We start from the raw sequence: 21309 nt of genomic DNA, 5'->3' as shown, positions 1-21309 counted from the left end.
AGTGGTCAATTGAGTCTCGCAACGGCGAGGCCAGAATAAAATTGACCTGAAAAGAAGAAATATCTAAATGAGTGTAGCCTGGAACAGAACAAAAATGGGCTTAGGAGGGTTGGAGTTGGATTCTAAACCCCAAAGAAGTTCTGCAGCCCCGACTGCCCAAACCGACTGACGAGTCGGCTATTGCTGAAGGCAGTAGTAAGATGAAAATGTGTGGACTGATGACCACGCCGCAGCTTTGCAGATCTCTTCAATAGTGACTGATCTTAGATGAGCCACCGACTCAGCCATGGCTCTAATTTTGTGAGCCATGACATGGCCTTCTAGAGTCAGTCCAGCTTGGACAAAAATGAAGGAGATGCACTCTGCTAGCCAAGAAGAAATTATGCAGTTTCCAACAGCAACTGGCATTAAAAGAAATAAACAACTGGGCGGACCGTCCGAGGGAGCTCGTCTGCTCCACGCAAAAAGTGCGGAGCTTGCTTTCGCCAGGGCTTGTAAGATGAGGGAGAAAGAATGTTGGCAAGACAACTGACTGGATCAGCTGGTACTCTGATACCAGCGCCAGTAAGAACTTTGTCTGCATGCAGAGAACTACTCTGTTAAGATGAGAAGTAAGGTAAGGCGCTTGAGCTACTAGAGACCGAAGCTCACCGACCTTACGAGTTGAAGGAACAGCCACTAAGGAAAACGACCTTCCAGGTCCAATACTTCAGATGGCAGGAATCCAGTGGCCCGAATTGAGCTTGCAGCAGCTGGATGAAAACGACATTGGGACCCCAAGATACTGGATAAGGAGTGATAGGAACTCTGACCGAAGCATAAGAGCCAACTGTCAAAATTATTGTGGGTGCTAAGCCCAACAGAAATAATCTCCCCTAGACACATACAAGGAATTCTCTCAATATTAGGGGAGAAATAAACCTCTCGTGAAGTGGACAGCTAAAGGCTGACCTTTCACACGTTGATGATAAGCTCTATTGCACAAAGATGAATACTGACAGAGTTGGTCTTGAGACCAGACTCAGACAGGTGTAGAAAGAACTCAAGCAAGGTCTGTATAAGACAAGATGCAGGATCTAGGGCCTTGCTGTCACACTAGACGGCAAACCTCTTCCATGAAAAAGAGTAACACCTCTTTGTGAAATCTTTTCTGAAAGCAAGCAAGAGTCGGGAGACACTCTGGAAAACTCAACGAAACCCCACTCTCAACATCCAGACCGTGTGAGCCAGAGATTGGAGGTTGGGATGTAGAAGTGCCCCCTCGTTCTGCGTAATGAGAGCTGGAAAACATTCCAACTCCAGAAGAAGAGGGAATCCTATTTGACGCAGCTAGAAAAGAGCAATCAGAATCATGGCTCCACAATCTTGCTTGAGAAACAGCAAAGTCTTTTCCACCAGATGTATGGGAGGATACGCATACAGAAAACCTGTCTCCCAAAGAAGGAGAAAGGCATCCGATGGTAGCCTGCCGTGAACCTGCAGCCTGGAACAGAACTGAGGGACTTTGCGATTGGACTAAGTAGCAAAAAGATCCACTGAGGGGTCTTTCGAACTATAGGCATGCTCAACTGTAGCATTATCCTGCTCAGCCTGTCGGCCAGACTGCTGTTTACGCCAATTAGATAAGTGGCTTGGAGAAAACATGCCACATTGCGGGCCCACCGCTACATCTGCATGGCATCCTGACTCAGAGGGCAAGATCCAGTACTCCTTTGTTATCGAGTACATCACAACCCGATTGTTTGTTGAATTAAAATAATTTGGTTGGATAGCCAGGAGGGATGCAACCTTCGTCAGCAGCTTTTGACTGAGTAAGATGCCTCAGAATCAAAATAGAGAGAATTAACCACCTCTGAGGGGAATACCGAAGACTGGCGAACAGTTGGGTTACATCCTCTAGATACCCTAAACTTGATACCACTGGGAAGCTAGGATGCACTGAGCGGATGTCATGTGCAAAAGTGCCATGGGAGTTACATGAACTGTGGAAGCCATGTGTCTAGAAGTCTCAATATGTACTGTGCTGTAATCTGTTGAGACGGGCAATCATCGTGTTAAGGGAACACATGCACTCCCAGTCCATGAAGATATGCTGCAACAACAGCCAGGCACTAGGGAAAAAACATACTCTGGATGCAAAGAGAGTATAAGTATCCTGTAAATCCAGAGAGCATAACCAATCGTTTTCCTGAAGTATGGGAAGAAGGATGCCCAGGGAAAGCATCCTGAACCAAATCTGTTTAGGCCCCTTATGTCTATGATGGGACGCAACCCACAAGGAAAGACCTGGAATAGAATCTCAACCCTTCTTGCCCTGGTGGAACGGGCTCGACTGCATTGGCGCTGAGAAAAGCAGAGAGTTCCTCTGCAAGTACTCACTTTTGATGGAAGCTAAAGGATTAAGCTTCCAATGAACAATGTGGAGGGTTTGATTCCAGATTGAGAATGTATCCTAACCGGACTAGTTGAAAAAACCTACCGGTTGGAGGATAAAAGAAGTCACCTTTGGTGGAGAAAATTTAAACTTCCCCCCCGACAGGCAGATTGGCCGGTACGGACATTTTTTTTTTTTTTTTTTTAGTGGCTATACTGAATTGGAGCCAGTCAAAAACCCCTCTGGTTCCTTGGGAATAGCTGCAGGGGCCTGATTAGGTGCACGCCGCTGACTAGAACGAGCGTGCTGAGGCATAGCCCGAACCGGCTGTCGAGAAGTAGGAGTATAGGTACGACCCCTTAAGGCACAAGGAAAACTACTCCTCTCTCTAAAGAACTTCCAAGATGAGGAAGTGTATGCACAGCATATCTACAGTTTTCTGCTGAGTCTCCTCCTCCAGGAGAGAGGCACACAGTCATGAGAGTCTGCGCATCACTGTACCTAGAGCAGAAATCTAGGTGTTACATTACAAGTGTCGAAAATGCCCTTGGACAGGAACCTGCGACACACCGTGTGCTACCTGACCACTTGGTGAAAAGGTCTAGCCTACTCCGGTGGGAATGCTCGTAAAGATCTGACAAGACTTGATTTGGGATGCAATCATGCCAGCCTGGTACGCCATTCTCCAAAAGAGGCTAAGGATGTATGCTCTGGCCCCGGGGGCGCCGAAGTAAGTTCTTAGAACTCCTATCTGTTCTGAGTGCAGAAGACTCAGGTGAAGATAGTAGTCCAGGACCTCTAGCATCTGGGCATTGGGATTCACAATCTCCACTGTAATGTCAGATGACCATCATTGAACTGAACTAACTACTCAAACAGAGCAGCTCAGATCCAAACACGTCCGATATGGAGGCTACTATGGGTCGAGAAGTTGCCCCAGTAGGGTGCGAACACCCATACCAGAGGCAGCATCGGTGAAGGAGACCAGATGAAAAGCTAGATGCCGCAGGAGGCGGTAGCACCCATGGCATCCAATGGTACCCATGGTCCCGAAGCCAAGGACAAAGTCTGGAAATGCAAGAGAATCAAAACCAGACTGCTAGACCATGGCACCGACGGTACCGATGATACACATGGTACCGATGGACCCCGGTACCAATGGTACCCATGGTACTTGGTACCGATGATAGTCATGATATCTGGTATCGATGGTACCCATGGTAGCCATGACATGTGGTACCGATGGTACCCATGATATCCGGCACCAACAGCACCGACGGTACCGATGGTACACATGGCACCGACGGTGCTCATGACACCTGGTACCAATGGCACCCATGGCACCGATGGTACCTGGTCATGATATCTGGTATCGATGGTACTCATGTGCCGACGGCATCCATGATACCTGATACCCATGTATCCACGGTACCGACGATACCTGATACTATGGTACCGATGGCACTCATGATACTCGGTACCGATGGGCGATGATACCTGGTACCGATAGTCGATGGTGCCCATGATACCCGGTACCGACAGCACCCATGGCACCGATGACACTCGGCATCGACGGCACCCATGGTACCGATGATACCCGGTGCCGACGGGACCCATGGTACCGATGATACCCGGTACCGACGGGACCCATGACACCGACCATGGTACCAATGTTCTTGGTATCGATACTCCTCGGTACCGACGCACCGATGATATTCGGTACCGACAGTACCCATGGCACCGATGATACTCGGTACCGACGGCACCCATGGCACCGATGATACCCGGTACCGACAGCACCCATGGCACCGATGACACTCGGCATCGACGGCACCCATGGTACCGATGATACCCGGTGCCGACGGGACCCATGGTACCGATGATACCCGGTACCGACGGGACCCATGACACCGACCATGGTACCAATGTTCCTGGTATCGATACTCCTCGGTACCGACGGTACCCATGACACCTGGCACCGATGGTATCCACGGCACCGATGATATCTGGTACCGATGTACCGGTGCATCGACGTCCAATGCCAGGATACCTCCATAACAGAGGGAGCAACGCTCTCGGCACCGACTGATGTCTGAAGCCCGGATACCTCCATAACCGAGGGAGCAAAGCTCTGGGCATCTCCTTTGGGCATCCCTGGCAGAGTAGAATACGTCTCGTCTTTGAGACACTACTTGCGCTTCACAGGGAGATGATCCGGCCCAAGACACATCCGCCGATGCGCCCGAATGACCTGCCAAGCAGGAGGCGCCGAGGCAGGTGGAGACCTATTCGATGCATAACTATACCCAGCGTGCATCGGTCTCTGTCGGACTCCAGAATGATCTCCTTTGGGCATCCCTGGCAGAGTAGAATACGTCTCGTCTTTGAGACACTACTTGCGCTTCACAGGGAGATGATCCGGCTCAAGACACATCCTCCGATGCGCCCGAATGACCTGCATAGCAGGAGGCGCCGAGGCGGGTGGAGACTCACTTCAAAGGTTACACCACTGATATTGTGTCACCAGGTTGCCCATTCAGTGACTGACCAGGAATGCACCTGCTTAGGTTCCTGGTTTTTCCTGTGACATACACCTTCACCACTTGTGTGTGCTGGAGCAGGCTCTCACAGCTCTGGAGAGCCATTTGTAAAGTTTTAATAAATGGATCCTAAAAATGTGGGCTTGTTTAGTTTGCTGGCGAGAGAGAGCCCACAGATAACAATATGCCAGCACTTTTATAAGAAAAAAGAAAAAGAGAAGCTTATATGCTTTGTTTTCCTTTCAGGCACAGCCCCTTGTGACTCTGGCAACTACTTAACTTTTCCTTGCCCCAGGTACAAAAAAGTACCTGTATATATAAGCCACAATGAGCCTGCCATGAAAGGATCAAATGAAAAAATAAAGAACACCCAAAAAGGGTAAAATAAAAAAAGAGATTTTACTCCGAGGACCTGAAGAAAACACGAAGCACTAACGAACTCCGTGTCTCCTCAGACGCGGAAAAAGAAAAACTGAGGGGCGTGTCCGCACGGCGAGCGGGAAGAGGTGTGCGCACATGCGCAGTGCGTTCGCTCGCGCGACGGAACGCCGTAGAAGAGATTTTTAGATTTTGCTTTAAAATCCTCCGGGGCCGACGTGGCGTCACCCACTTGTGAGAATATCAGCCTGCTTGTCTTTGGAGAATTAGTCGATCTCAGTTTGGAAGTAGAGGGGGAAAGACCTATCTGCTGAGACCCTGTGATCAGTTATATTCTGTAACTGATTAGCAGCTATATTTCCTGTACTTTTCAGGCACTATTCAGGTAGTGATAAAATGTTTAGATAGTTTATAATTAATCCTATTTCTGTTACCTGTTCATTTCTGTTACCTGTTATTGTGTGCTGTTTTTTCACATCTGTTTTATAGTTCACTGTTCAATATTTTATGAAAATAAATATAATTGTTTGTTTGCTCTGCTTGTCTGGACTGACTAAGAATCCTGGAGGTTTGGGTTTGTGGGTGCTTTCTGGGAACTGTGGGACCCCTGGCAGTGTGGCCTCCAGTAACCTAGAAATCACTGGAGATAATTTGAAAGCGGGAGACTCGCCCAGAGACGGTTGTGACCCAGTTGGTGGGAGGAGAGTGCTGGTGTACAGCACAAGTGGCAGGTGCAGGTGGACCTTAGCTGTGTTGGTGACAGACCCTCCAGATGGCCGCAGGGTTAGCCCCCAGGTGGGTGACTAGGCGTTTTGTCACAGATAGCAATTGTTTTGTTCTGGCCAATATGGTGGCAAGCTCTGCCCACTGCTTTCATCCCAGATAATGGGCCAGATAGGATCATACCGGCTCCTGTCATTAAACCTCCTTGTTTCTTAACCCCACTCTGGGCCTGCCTTTTATACTTGCTTCCTGGTTCCTGTCTTTTCAGCTCCACCCCTCCCTTCTCACTTCCTCCCTGGTAGGGCTAGTGGTTTTAAGGTAGCTCAGACTATCTGAGGGACTATTCTTAAGGTGAGGGGCAGTGTTCTATAAACCCCCTCACACAAGGGTGCATGTAAAGTTATTATGTCTCATACATCCATGTAGAACTCCTTGCTTAGAGAGCCATACCAGCAATGATGTCTTCTTCTCTCCTTTTCATTACCACGAGAAATTAAAACCTTGGGCAAAAGAACAGCTATTTTAAAACTGTGCAAAAACATTGGCTTGCAGTCTTTCAAAACATTTGTGCCCTTTTTTATCTGATCCTGAGTCTCTTGGTTTCATGATTTTAGGGGCTGGTAAAATTGTGTATCGACGAGATGCTGCCAAGGATTCCATCATCATGTCAAGTCACAATGAGTACCTCAAGCACCTTCAGAAGTGCTTTCCTGTGTCCTGTGAGCAGTGGAGTTTCAGAGAAAAACAGAAAGGCTCTGGTAATATTCTTTACTTTTTCCCCATCACAAGGATCAGCAGATCTAAACTAAATGCTAAGGTGAAATACTGGAATTAGCTCTGTGAAAAAATGAATATTTGTTATTGGGGAGAAAGTAAGATCCCTCATGTTCTGTAGTCTAAGGGGAGGGTGATTTTCAAATCCATTCATGCAGGTAAATAGGCTGTCTGAAAATTGCTGTCCTTTGCCCTGGTTAAAAGTTTGGGTTAGGATGGGGGGGGGGGGGGGGGTGGAGGATAGGGGGGATAGGGGCTATGTAGTAAGATTATAAAAATCCCAAGAATGATTTTTATTGTAATCAGTATTTGAGAATGACACTGTAACAAATGTTCTGGTTGTTAATAAACAAGATTAAAAAAAAAAAAAAAAAAAAAGTTTGCACATTGTTCTACAATGCATGCATTTTTAGCCCTATCTGGAGGAAGTGTTTTTAGACGTTTTGATTTTATTGATTGCTATTTTATGTCTATTGTGTTTATGTACATTCTTTCTGGAAGTTCCCTGGAGCAGGTATTTTGGGCAGGCAGCTGATAAATATTTATAAATAAATAACATAACAGGTGTGCACTGCATTTTCAAATGTATTGTTTTTCATAAAAAAGCAGATGCAAAAGGTTATCTGTATTTATGGCATTTTTCACTTTCCCCTTTGTTTTTAGGTTCATTTTGCAAAAAATGAGCATGACTGTACGTTGAGGTTATATCTGTTGGTCTGTATACATGTGTGTTTTTGTGCATGCGTGGCCAGACAGATAAAGTAGGAGGGCAGGAGTTGAGTCAGAGGGGGGCAGGGAATTCAGGTCCACCTACAGAAGGAGAAGACTGGCAGCAGCAGCCACCAAGAACCCTCTCCAACCCACGCTCTGTTTTACACATCATCCACACCAGATCCATAAGTGCCAGCTCTGTGGGTGCTTGAGCACCCCCAATACCATTACTCTGACTAGGGAGCATTCACTTTTGTTGAGTTTAGCATCCCTAATCATTTTGAAAATATGGCACCTATTCATCCCCTTTTTACATCTCATGGGAGACAGTGGGGATGGACTAAGTGGGCTCATTATGCTGCTTTGACCCAAAGAAATAGCTTGGCTGCAACAAGAAGTAAAAGGAGAGATGGGCGGAGTTTTGAAGGGAGCTAGAGGTATATTGCCTCCCAACTATATGCGTCTCTTGGTTTAGTTTTCCTGTTGAATCAGTTACTGCAGGGGTGTCCAACCACAGCTGTTGCCAGTCGGATTTTCAGAATTTCCACAATGAATATTCATTAAATCTATTTGCATGCATCCAGTGGTGTGCTGGTAAAACTTTAACAACAGGCTCTCTCCCTGGTCCACCTCTGTGCCCTTGTCCACCTCTGCACCTCCCCCGTCCACCTCAGCGCCCCCCCCCCCCCCCAAATTGCAGAGCTGGCTATAGCCGGGGAGAGAGCCTGGGGGGGGGGGCAATGCATTACTCCAGGAAAAAAAAAAGTAAATGATCCCAGGTTCCAATCTAATTCATGTTTAATGTGGGATAAAATGCCATAAATACGTAAATAAATATAAACTTTTAATGTTGAGCACCTGATTCTCAAAGTGAACGTATTTCAATCACTATAATGAAAATAAAATGATTTCTTCTACCTTTGTTGTCTGGTGACTTTGTTTTTCTGATCATGCTGGCCCAGTATCTGATTCTGCTTCTATCTGTCCTCTTTCCATTTCCAGGGCTTCCTTTCCATTTATTTTTTTACTTTCCGCCTTTCTTCTTCATTTCTTGCCCTACATCCATAAGTAAAAGCTGGGTCCTCCTCAGACTTGACTGTCCAGTGGATCCAGCTTCATCCATGTGCAGTTTTTCTCCTCTCTTCCTTTTCCCTCATCTCATCTCCTTCCTCACTCTTCCCTCCCCTCCATCCATGTCCAGCATTTCTTCTCTCTCCCTTCCCTCTCCTCCATCCATGTCCAGCATTTCTTCTCTCTCCCTTCCCTCTCCTCCATCCATGTACAGCAACCCTTCTCTCCCCCTGCCCTCCCCTCCATCCACCCATGTCTAGCAACCCTCCTCTCCCCCCTTCCCTCCATCCATATCCAGCAACTCTCCTCTCCCCTGCTCCCCTCCATCCATCTATATCTAGCAACTCTCCTCTCCCCTGCCCCTATCCATCCATACCTAGTGATTCTCTACTCTCCCCTGCCCCCTCTATCCATCCATGCTCAGCAATTCTCTTCTCACCTCAGCCCCCCTCTGTCCATCCATACCCAGCGATTCTCTTCTCTCCCTTGCCTCCCTTCCAGCCACCCATACCCAGCGATTCTCTTCCCTGCCTCCCCTCCAGCCACCCATACCCAGCAATTCTTTTCTCTCCCCTGCTCCCCCTCCAGCCACCCATACCAAGCGATTCTCTTCTCTCCCCTGCTCCCCTCCAGCACCCATATCCAGCGATTCTCTTCTCTCCCCTGCCCCCCTGCAGCTTACCATACCCAGTGATTCTCTTCTCTCCCCTGCCCCCCTCCAGCCTACCATACCCAGCGATTCTCCTGTCTCCCCTGCCCCTCCATCCATCCATATCCAGCAATTTCTCCTCTCTCCCTGGGCCCTGCCTTCCCATCCATCTCTATTGATGGCTTCGATGCTCCTCTCTACCCTGCCCTCCCGCTCCAATGTCCACCTGCCCGCCCTCTTCTCCCCCCAACATCCCTCTTTTTGCTCCTGCCGTCCTGGGGGGGGTTTAAATTGTTGATTTACCTCCGTCGCAGCAGCCGCAGTGAAAGGCCATCTCTAGCTTTCCCTTCGTTTCCTGTCAGTGTCCCGCCCTCGCGGAAAAAGGAAATGACGTCAGAAGAAGGCGGGACACTGACGGGAACGAAGGGAAGACTAAAGATAGGCTTCCATTGCGGCTGCTGCGACGGAGGTAAATCAACGATTTAAACCCCCCCAGAGTGGCAGGAGGTGAGGTAAGCTTGTGGCGCCCTCCTGCCATGCTTACCTCACTTACCGCCGGATTGCGCCACCCCTGGGAGCCGGCTCGCCTGCCAGAACAACCAGCTCGCAAGAGCTTTAAAAATTTAACAACCGGCTCTTGTGAGCCAGCTCCAGCACACCACTGCATACAGTGAAGGCAGTGCATGCAAATAGATCTCATGCATATTCACTGGGGAAATCCTGAAAACCTGACTGGACTGACATCCCTGAACTACTGAATCCTGGCTTCCTTTCTTGCTGCTAGTACTGCTCTGCTGACTCAGCTCAGGGCTAGCTTTGGGGGGGGGTGATCTATGTGGTTGTGCAGGGCACTGTGAATGGAGGGGTGGGGATATTGCTATAGTGGTGCCCCACCCCCATAACCTTTTAAGTCATGAGGGTAATTCTATAACAGGGTGCCAAATAAGAGAATAAGCAGGTGCCTATTTTAAGCCCATTCTGTAAAGGAAGTAGGCATCTACTTTTCTTCAAAGAATGCTAGCACAAATGGCAGAAAATATGCCTATATATAAAGTGCAACCACTTACAACCCTTCGGCTGATATAAATGCGATTCTATAAAAGGTGATTTATATGTATACCTGTTGCCTAGAACTAGGTGGTTCCTTATAGAATGTGTGCTCAGTTGTGCACTCCTAATCATTTTGAAAAGTTGACTCCTATCCACCCACACACAAACTAATCATGATTCATGTCCACCAATTTTCAAACAGTTATGGCTCGGGGATTAATACACGCATAAACCAATACTTAAATGTTTATCTTGCATAAGTATCTAAGTCCTCATGTTAGAAAGCCTGGAAAATGCACGTATTAGACCCAAGTGCGTGCAGATGGCAAAGGGGTGTGGCCTGTGTATGTTTTGGGCAGGACAAGGGGGTGGCAAGATCATAGCTATTTAGTCTCCATTTCAGAAGGGGACTAAATGTCTATGTCCTGAAAGATGAAGGTGGGAGTTATGCCTGCTCCCAAGCACATTTAGGATTTAGTGACCAGCTGCTATTGAGCAGCATTTCACTGGAGGGCTTAGTGGGATTGCCCCCTTAATCCATCAGTGTTTTTTGCCCACCCAAATGCCAAACCTCCAAAGTTAACAGAGCAGTGTGATAATATAAAGAACATAACCAGTTATGTTTCTAAGATCGCAAAGATAACTAGCTATGTGCCAGAACATAACCGGTTATCTCTGCAATCTTAGAAATATAACTAATTATGGGACATAACTGTTTATGTGCCAGCTTTCATTGAGTCCCCTTATAGTTTCTGTCATTGTTATAATATATTATTATAACATTCACCTTACATGGTTCCCAAGAAGAGCCTTAGGAAATGGTTTAATATACTTTTCCAAAATAGAGTAGATTACTTCTTTAAAACTCATGCTTATCTGTGATGATGTTCATTTATTAAATAGATGCAGGTTAGAATGGAGTCCTTACATGGTTAGCCCACTTTATTTTATATTTATGTTTTAATCTTATTGGTCTGTTCGCACAGTATACTATACGCTATCCTAGCAGATGGGCAGGAGAAGTTTACAGAAAGTGTGACAAGTAGGGAAGCCTTAAACAGGGGAGGGTCATGGTGTAATTTGGAAGAGGGATGAGATACCGCAGTGCTGGTTAGAAAATTAAATCTTACTGTTTGGAATAGACCTGAAGCCTGTGAAAGGAGCTCCTCGGTGGACTGCATTACCCACCCCAGTAGATACTTTGGCAGACGTGAACTTGAAGTCACCTGTAAGAAAAATCATGAAGGAAGAAGAGTTGAAAGAAATGAGTTTGATTTCCACACCCCCAGAACATTTGCATATCATTTGGAACATGGTGAAAGACTGGAAGAAAGCCTGGTTTTTAAGTGAGTAAACTCTTACATGCCATATCTCGCTGCTTTGTGAATATGCTAACCTCTGTGCAGATTTGTAATTCTGGGTTCCTCAGTTGATTTCTTGTTTCTGCTGTTATACTTTTTTGAGGGCAAATTTCAACCTTATACAAATTTTCAAAGGGGAAGTCTGCAAAGAAGATGCGCAAGATAGGCTTACAGATGTGTCACACAATGGAGAGAATTTCTTTGAAGATAAAGACAAAGAGGTGGTGGTAGAAAAAGTGATATACATTGCACATTAAATTAAATCTAATAAAAGATCACTGTTCTACACTTCAGATACCCTCTGCTGCCACTTCTGATCTACATTCCACCTCTAGGGAGTTCTCAAGTGGTCCATCAAAGGAAACAGATTTTATCTCCCTTACACTCATTCCCATCAATGGTGGAGCTCAAGTTCTCACCCATGAGATCATAGAAGATTCCATAAGACAGATTTTTGACTGGATCCAAAGCACACGGCTAGTATCGCAGACTTTGTTCCAAGTATCTACCTGTTGGAAAAAGGCTAAAGTGCTACCTAAACCACTGGCTCTTGGTGACTTTAGACAGTTAGGGTTATCTAGCATCTCACTAAATCACCTACAAAAGGACTTATTTCCATTTTTACATCAGGAAATGTCAGTTGGCAAGAGATGACGTTCATAGTGGGGTGGGTAGTAAAGGCACTACCCTTACCTTAACTCCCTTGATACCCTGGCATAATCAACTTCCTTTTTCATAAAATAATAAAGGGGATGAGACAGGTCTCTTTTGAAGAGAGTCAAAACTGGTTAGGGCTCTTGAATTTTGAGAAGATAAAACTGAGGAAGGATATGATAGAGTTTTATAAAACCATGAGTGGGATGGAACAGGTAAATAGGGAATTGTTATTTATTCTTTCAAATAGTACTAGGCCTAAGGAACAGTCCATTTATCTTACAGGTAGCAAATTTAAAACAATTTTGTTAATGTACCATTAGCTGTGGAACTTAAGAACATAAGAATAGTCATTCTGGGTCAGACCAATGGTCCATCTAGCCCAGTACCCTGCTTCCAACAGTGGTCAATCCAGGTCACAAGTACCTAGCAGAAACCCAATTAGTAGCAGCATTCCATGCTACCAGTCCCGGGGCAAGCAGTGGCTTCTCCCATGTCCCATCTCAATAACAAGACTATGAACCTTTCCTCCAGGAACTTGTTCAAAGTTTTTTTAAACCCAGATACGCTAACCACTGTTACCACATCCTCTAGCAGTGAGTTCCAGAGCTTAACTATTCTTTGAGTGAAAAAATATTTCCTACTACTTATCGCCTAAGGATGTGGTCAAAGGTAATAGCAAGTTTCTGGAGGACAGATTCATTACAGATTAATAGCTAGGCAAGAGTGGGGATTGCCACCTTCCATATCTAGGAATGAGCAACAGGGACATTGGAGCCGACTCTGTGGGTGCTGTGGGTGCTTGAGCACCCCCAATATTGGAAAAAATCCTTGTATGTGTCCAGGGAGGGATTATTTCCATTGGGCTTAGCACCTCCAATACTTTTGAAAAGTTGGCTCCTATGAACAGGGATGGGATTTTCCAGATACTTCTTATTGATCTGGATTAACCACTGTTGGAAACAGGATGTTTGGCTCAATCAGAGAGGGATTAAGATATAGGCAACTAAGACCAATGCCTAGAGCACAAATATTTAGGAAGAGCCATCTCAGTTGTGTTAATTCAATGGCTTCCAAAGCAGATTTTCGCCCTCATAAGTTGGCTGCTGGCAGATAGAAGAGTCTGTGTGTGTGGGAGGAGAGGGTTATCCAGAGTTACTGCTGCCCACAGAGGTCTGTCAGTTCTCCGCAATGTCCTCCAGTCAGTAGGAGAAGTCAGCAAGCAGTACATGTTAACTGCTGTTTCCTTCTCTGCCACTTTTCCTCCATAGTCAGAGTTATGTAGAACCTTGTCTATGGGAGTTTTAAAATGAACAATATGATGGAAGAAGCCCAACAAGATTGTTTGCCCTGGGCTCGGTGCTTAACTACCATTGAGCAAGCCTGGTAAAATGCCCAGGGCTGCTTGAAATTGCACCCGTTATCCCTCTCCATCCCCCCGCGCCCGGGTCTGGCATCTGTCTAGCTCCCCTCCCCCTTCTTCCAGTCCTCCAATCTTTCAATATGTTGCCAGCAGAGCCCGCGGTAAAAGCAGCCTTTCTCTGGCTGGTGGAGCCTTTCCTCTGTGTCCTGCCTAAAAGATGCTACTTCCTGTGGGCAGGATGCGCAGAGGAAAGGCTCCACTGGCCATAAAGAGGCTGTTTTCACCAAGGCCTCAACCAGTGATGCACTGGAGTGTTTGGAGGACTGATGGGGGGGGGGGGGGGACTAGAGGCCCAGGCACAGCACAGACCTGGAGTAAAACGGGGAAAGATACTAGACTGGGTGGGGGAGCAAAGGGAAGAGAGAGAGACCTGGACCAAAAGGGAAGTGGAGAAAGGGGACAGATTCTGGAGTGGAGGGGGGAGAAGAGAAAGAGAGAGCGATGCTAGACCAACAGAGGGAGGAAGAGAGAGATGCCAGACCAGGGAGAAATGTTCGCTTGATGTGAGCAAAAACTTTTCTGTGCAAGCAAAGGACTGAGTTGATGTGAGCAAAAGTTTTATTTTACATTACTCTATGAGCGCTTCTTACAGATCCAGACACAGATGTGCACACAGACGTATACATAAACACTTGCAGGGAGGTTGGAAAGAATTCTATTAGCCATGCTCCTTATGTTTTCCCTATTTTTTCGCATTTAATTTAACTATATATTTATAGCTACTCTAAATTTTACTCAGCTACTGGACATTTAGTGCAGCTTAGAGGGAACATTGCTCCCCCTGTAAGAGCAAAAAAAAAAAAAAAGGACAGTTGGGGCACTTTTGAATGCAATAAGGAAGGACCCTTTCATTATCTACCAGCTGACTTACCCAGTATCTCAGTTACTGATGGTATTATTTATTTATTTATTCATTGCATTTGTATCCCACATTTTCCTACCCTTAGGTAGGTTCAATGTGGCTTAGATAGTACAAGAGAAATGATTACAAAATGTCAGTCTTAAATGATCATTAGTAGCATAGGTGGCATTTGCAGGAGTGAGGAGTGCATCATAGTTTTTAATTCATGAGGTTGTTTCGTTTAATTTTTTTTGTGGTTGAGAGGTTATGACGATGTAGAAGGAAGGGATTTTCTGAAAAAGGTGCGTTTTTAGGTTTTTCCTGAAGTTTTAGGTAGTTGTTCATGAGTTTCAGGTCTTTTGGCAATGAGTTCCAGAGTTGGGTGCTTATAAAGGAGAAGCTGGAGGCATACGATGATTTGTATTTCAGGCCTTTGCATCTGGGGTAGTGGAGGGTTAGGTATGATCTTGTTGTAGTTATCAAGTTTCTTATGGGTCGATGAATTAGTGCAGTCATGTAGTCTGGTGCAACGCCATAGATAATTCTGCACACTGTATGCACTATAGAGAATTATGTATCAAAAAATTCAAAATAATGCACACCAAAATAATACAATATATTAAAGCAGTATTCTGGAAATATATTCAGGTATTTTAACACTTGGTTCTCAAGTCAGCATTAGCGCCCCAGTCTAGCATCTTCCTGATGGCCACGTGAACAGTGACGTTCTACAGCATTAACAGAAATCTTGAGGTTACTGGCAGCCATAAAATGTTTTGCTTATCAATATTTTTAGTAGATTGCTAAATAGCCATCAGGGTTCAGCTCTACTAGTCTGTAGTTTAGTTTACTCAAAGTTACCAAGCATTAGGTACAGCTAAAACAGATAATGATGCTCATTTTCAAAGCACATAAACCTACAAAGAGGGGCATAATCGAACGGGGCGCCCAAGTTTTCCTGAGGACGTCCTTGCAGGACGTCCCCGCGAAGGGTCAGGGAAACCCGTATTATCGAAACAAGATGGGCGGCCATCTTTCATTTTGATAATACGGTCGGGGACGCACAAATCTCAACATTTAGGTCAATGTTAGAGATGGTCGTCCCCGGTTTTCAGCGATAATAGAAACCGAGCACACCCATCTCAGAAACGACCAAATGCAAGCCCTTTGGTCGTGGGAGGAGCCAGCATTCGTAGTGCACTGGTCCCCCTGACATGCCAGGACACCAACCGGGCACCCTAGGGGGCACTGCAGTGGACTTCAGAAATTGCTCCCAGGTGCATAGCTCCCTTACCTTGGGTGCTGAGCCCCCCCAAAACCCACTACCCACAACTGTACAACACTACCATAGCCCTAAGGGGTGAAGGAGGGCACCTACATGTGGGTACAGTGGGTTTCTGGTGGGTTTTGAAGGGCTCACATTTACCACCACAAGTGTAACAGGTAGGGGGGATGGGCCTGGGTCCGCCTGCCTGAAGTGCACTGCACCCACTAAAATTTCTCCAGGGACCTGCATACTGCTGTCAGGGAGCTGGGTTTGACATTTGAGGCTGGCAAAAAAGATTTTTAAAGTTTTTGTAGGGTGGGAGGGGGTTAGTGACCACTGGGGGAGTAGGGGGAGGTCATCCCCGATTCCCTCTGGTGGTCATCTGGTCAGTTTGGGCACCTTTTTGAGGCTTGGTCGCAAGAAAAAAACTGGACCAAGTAAAGCCAGCCAAGTGCTCGTCAGGGACGCCCTTCTTTTTTCCATTATCGGCCGAGGACGCCCATGTGTTAAGCACGCCCCAGTCCCACCTTCGCTATGCTTCCGATACGCCCCCGGGAACTTTTGTCATCCCCGCGACGGAAAGCAGTTGAGGACGCCCAAAATCAGCTTTCGATTATGCCGATTTGGGCGACCCTGGGAGAAGGACGCCCATCTCTCAATTTGTGTCGAAAAAGGGTGACCTTCTCTTTCGAAAATAAGCCTGAATGTTACATAGAGGTGTATTTTCAAAGCACTTAGACTTACAAAGTTACTGGAGGGGCATTTTCGATATGATGTCTAAGTCCAATTTTGGATGTTTTGCACAAAACATCCAAAATCTGAATAGGAAAGGAGGTCATTTTCAAAAAAGAAAAAGGTCTCTCTCTCTCTTTTTTTTTTTTTTTTTTTTTTCCAAAAATACTGTTTTGGACAAGATTTTGTGCTTTGGATGTTTTGTTTTTTTTGGTCCATTTTCAAAATGTTTTGTTCCTCCCCACCTCCTGTGTTTCTCTCTCCCTCACCCCCCAGGTCCAATATATCTCCCTCTCTCCCACTTTCTGCCATTTCTCCCTCTCTTGTGCTATGGGTTCAACACTTCTCTTCCCCACTCCCCCCATGCAGCATTTTCTCTCTTCCTCCCTTCCACTGCCTCTCCCCCTCCCTTGTGCCCCATCCAACATCTCTCGCTTCCCCCTAAAGCATCTCTTCCTGCTCACCACCCCATGTCCAACATTTACCATCTCTCCCTCTTCAATCCAGACGCTGCCTACCACTGCCACGATCCTGCATCTACCTCCCTCTGTCTCAGCAGCAGCAGCAGCGATAGCGATTCATACATACTGCCTACTGCTTCTAACCCGGAAGCGTCTCCTCTGCCGCGTCCCGCCCCCATTATCACAACTTCCTGTTTTTGCTGTGGTTCTGAGTTCAATTTTTGTCTAACTATTTTTATTTCTGATATGGTCTTTGGTGAGGGTCTGTTGGTGTGACAGTAATGGCAGGTGGGGAAATTGGAGGGAAGGCAGGGAGGAGAGGGGATCAGGGAGGGAGCCCTAGCATGTCTAACACCAGTTCTGACCCTTGCTGTATGGCTGGTAGGGATCCTAAGCCTCCCCAACTGAGGACTTCCTCCAAAGACGGCCAGAACTTCCTTCTACCAAGCTCTGTAGTTGGTGATAGCATACTTGTCACCGACAGCTAAGCACGCATAGGGTGCTGGCATCAGTGGCTTATGGATGTTGCTGCTGCCTGCCAAGATTGGTAAAAGAGAGTTCTGGCCACCTTCAGAGAAAGTCTTCAGCTGACAGAGCTTGAGGATCCTTATTAGCTAATGTATTTATATTTTGCTGTAGGGCAGAGAAAATATTGTGCCCACCCACTTTGGGCTCAGGCCCATCCAAAATTGGCTGTTTGGCTACGCCACTGGCCAAATTCCAGACAGCTTTTGGTTACAGATAGATGATATTCATGATAGTCTAGTTTCTCAAGCACGGGGAGGAGACATGAAGGGTTTGTACGGCAGAGATTTGCGGCTATATCTCCACAGTGCACAGAGATGGAATATCAGAGCAAAAAGCCAAAGAAAAAGAAGAAAAATGCTCTCTTGCTGTGCCCAGCCCAGGTATGACAGGACCTGACCAGGATGACCAATCAGAACATGCACATGTATACAGAACCTGGCCAGGGTAATATATGCAGCCACAGAAAAAAAGGAATGTTTCTCTCGGTTACTAACTGATAAGGAGACAGGCGAAGGTCTCTGGCTGTAGCAGGGAGGTTCAGAGACAAAGCAGTATAAACACCGGCATGTCAGATAAGAAAAGCAAAAGCCAGGCCAAAGGTAAGGCCTTGGATACCTAGGAAGAGGCCTCAGAAGGCCCAATTCACAGCGTATGTGGACCCAGTTTCCACTGACAAAAATCAAGTTTCTTCTATTCTGCATCAAGGGCCCACTCAGTCCTAGCTACATCTCTGCCTGGGCTTATTGGACCATTCATTTGACTCAGAATGGCACTTCTTACATTTTATTTATGTATTTATCAGGATTTATTTCCCCCCTATTTTTGAAGAATTTCACCCAGCCCTATCACCCAATCACCTTCTTTTCTGTCTCCCCCATCTCCTTGCTCAGTAATCTTCCCTCCCAACATGCTACCCCTTGGGCACAATCATCTGACCCTCCTCTGGTGAGTATCACTTACCTGCTAGTGTTGTTTCCTCCTATGCCGGCTTTCCTCAGAACTGCATGGGGTACAATACTCTTGCAAGACTACGGGTCCCTGCACAGTTCCAACTAGTAGTGAAGTACAGTGTGGCTTTACATCATAAACTGGAGTTGGTTGAAAACAGACTGAGGTGTCTTAATATTTGTGTGTATAACTTCAACTGAGTGTCCAATATTGGCCTTGAAGAGCTGTTTAAAAAGTATCTGATGGAAAATTTGAAGATTATGAGGCGATCCCTCCAGTTAGCAAGGTTTTTTTTACTTTTCATTCTTTTGAAGCATGGTGGAGAGCTAAGATCTGAAGGTGAACTCTCACAAGTCACAGCAGATAGTCTGAATGTAAAACGGATGTCAGAGGCACCGTCAGAGAAGATACAAGACTGAGCGCCCCTCCCTCGTTTATTTTTGAAAATGACAAGAAAATAATGTGATTATTTTTCCATAATATGGATTTGATGTTTTTGGGTCAACATATTTGATATTTTCCTGACTTTTGTAGAAAGTCTGCAGCTCTCTCAAGATGTTTTGAGATATGGTGAAGAGTCTTTTTCTTAAATTTCCAATGAAGTATGTCTAGACTTACTAATATTCATTACATTTTTCGACCCTTCTCAACTGCAGGAATTCCTTATGAAAAACTTTTCTAAGCAATCTGAAATTTCAGCTCCTGATGGATAGAAAAAACTATTCTGGTCTAGGATTGTTAACTTGGGATTGGAATTGATATGTGTGATTTTTTTTCCTTTTTGGATATTGATTGATTGATTAATTTATTTTTATTTCCTGTATTTCCTGTGGACTCCTCCCCCTCCTTGTTGGAGGTTTAATAGAGGGGGTGGATATTACTTCAGTTGACTTGCATTGTATTATTGTTATCTTTGTTTTTCTTTTCCTATTTGGTTTCATTACCCTATTTACTGTACAAGTGGTTTGGCCTCGTATGATGGTTTATTTAAAAATTGCAATAAACATTTTATAAAAAGGAAACTGAACAGTTGAAATTGTTCTGCTTATGACTTGCTTCACCAGATGTGCATTGGCGGTATATCACTGTGGAACAACTAAAAAGAGACCTAGAAGGCATGCATGATGTTTGCAAGATCAATGCTTTAGCAACATGTGCATGTGGAGCACTCGAACGTCCAAGGCATTATAAAGACACCACTTTTTTAGGTCAGTGGGAAAATGATACAATCCAAATGAATTTGACGAGTTCTGGAATTCTGAAAGACTGTAGATTAAGATGTGTTACATCAATATGATTTTCTTACATTTTTTTCCTCTTATTTTATAGCTACAGTTGACAGTTTTCCTTTATTCTTAGCATCACTAGGGGTTAGTTAATAACGTGCATTGAGGGAATAATGCACAATTTTTCTTTCTAAACATGCATTAAATGGCAAAATCATTCATAATTTCACTGTAATGCGCATTAGTGAATGTCACCTAGGCTGTATAACAGTGGAATGCCAAGTATGCAAATACCTCATTATTATGAAAATCGAATAACACAGTTTGTGTTGAATGCCACAAGCAGCATTATTCATGTAAAAAATAACGCAAGCTCAAAGCTGGCATTTTTCCTGCTCTGAAGCACTGGCCACTAACATGCAGCCTGATCCTCCCAGACACCATATTAAATAGGCCAGACCTATGTCAATAGTAGCCCTCCTCATCCTCCTCCCCCACCCCCCCAAATCAACTCCCTCCCTGCAAACACCTTTCTAAACACTGATCCAAGGCCCCACCCCACTCCACCCCTCCCATAGGCCCACCGGGTCCAGTGGATTGGGTTCAGAATGGTGGCCATGACCCTTGTGACTTGTGGTAGGGTAGCAGTACTACCTCTAGGGGTCAAACTGCTAGTGCAAGGGTTTTGGTCACCATTTTGAACCCAGAGCTGCAAAGAGTAAGAGTGACTGAGGATCTCTCCTACCCCATTCCACTGGACCACTAGGGATTGTTTCAGGTAGGTCAGAGGGCCCTATGAGGGGTGAGAAGCCTTTGTGGGGAGGGGGGTGTAGGGGGGGGCCATGGACTAGGGTTTAGAAAAGTGCAAATGGGAGTGGTCAGTTCAAGGGGAAGGTCTTTGCTTGGGGGAGGGGGAAGGATACCACTATTTATAAAGGTCTGGCTCTTTAAGAAAAACTTCCCAGGAGTATAGGGCCCCATGTCAGTGACTCAGTGTTCATGGGAACAAAATAATGCAGGCTGCAAGGTTGATTGCAAGTTGCGTTATTGATTTACTGTGGGAGTTGCTACCGTGCAGTACTGAATTACTACAGGTTCATAGCTCCCATAATATGCTAAGTCCCAGTAAAATGCCATATTTTACTGAAACTTAGTAACTTCCCTCCTAAATTCTTTTCCATTCTCTTCTTGCCATATTATCATCTTTGCATCAAATTACTTTAATTTATGCTTAATCCAACATATATAAAACAAACTTTTAAACAAAGATATCCTTACATTAAAGTCCAACATAGCCATGGTTCAGCTAAGCCTGAATCATATATGTCTGTGCAAAATGATCTATTGGGTCAATATTAAGCCAATGATGGTCAGCATTTCTTTCATTGCTGACCGCTGCCAGCTAAACTAGACCCAGGTATTTGGGATATTGACTTGGCTGGTTAAGTTGAAACTGGCCAAAAATCACCCGGATATTCAATGCCGGTCACCGGAAACAGCCCAACATTGAATATCCGGACTCAGTACCAACCTTAGGAGGCAGTCTGGCTACCTCTTGTGGTCTGAATATTGGGCCCTTTATCATTTGTTGAATTTAA

General features: G+C 45.5%; 1 protein-coding gene across 1 annotated transcript in view; it reads left to right on the top strand.

Moving 5' to 3' along the window:
- HEATR4 (HEAT repeat containing 4) overlaps positions 1 to 21309 on the top strand; it is a 132802-nt gene that overhangs the window by 24004 nt on the left and 87489 nt on the right. The window contains exons 4-6 of the mRNA XM_030215365.1: positions 6630 to 6773; positions 11413 to 11616; positions 19550 to 19693. Of these exons, the coding sequence (XP_030071225.1) occupies positions 6630 to 6773; positions 11413 to 11616; positions 19550 to 19693 (492 nt within the window). The remainder of the gene's footprint in view (positions 1 to 6629; positions 6774 to 11412; positions 11617 to 19549; positions 19694 to 21309) is intronic.

This window comes from Microcaecilia unicolor, chromosome 9 (genome assembly GCF_901765095.1).
Source record: "Microcaecilia unicolor chromosome 9, aMicUni1.1, whole genome shotgun sequence".
NCBI lineage: Eukaryota > Metazoa > Chordata > Amphibia > Gymnophiona > Siphonopidae > Microcaecilia > Microcaecilia unicolor.
Note: the sequence above shows the minus strand (reverse complement) of the source record. Positions and strands in the feature narration are given on the sequence as shown.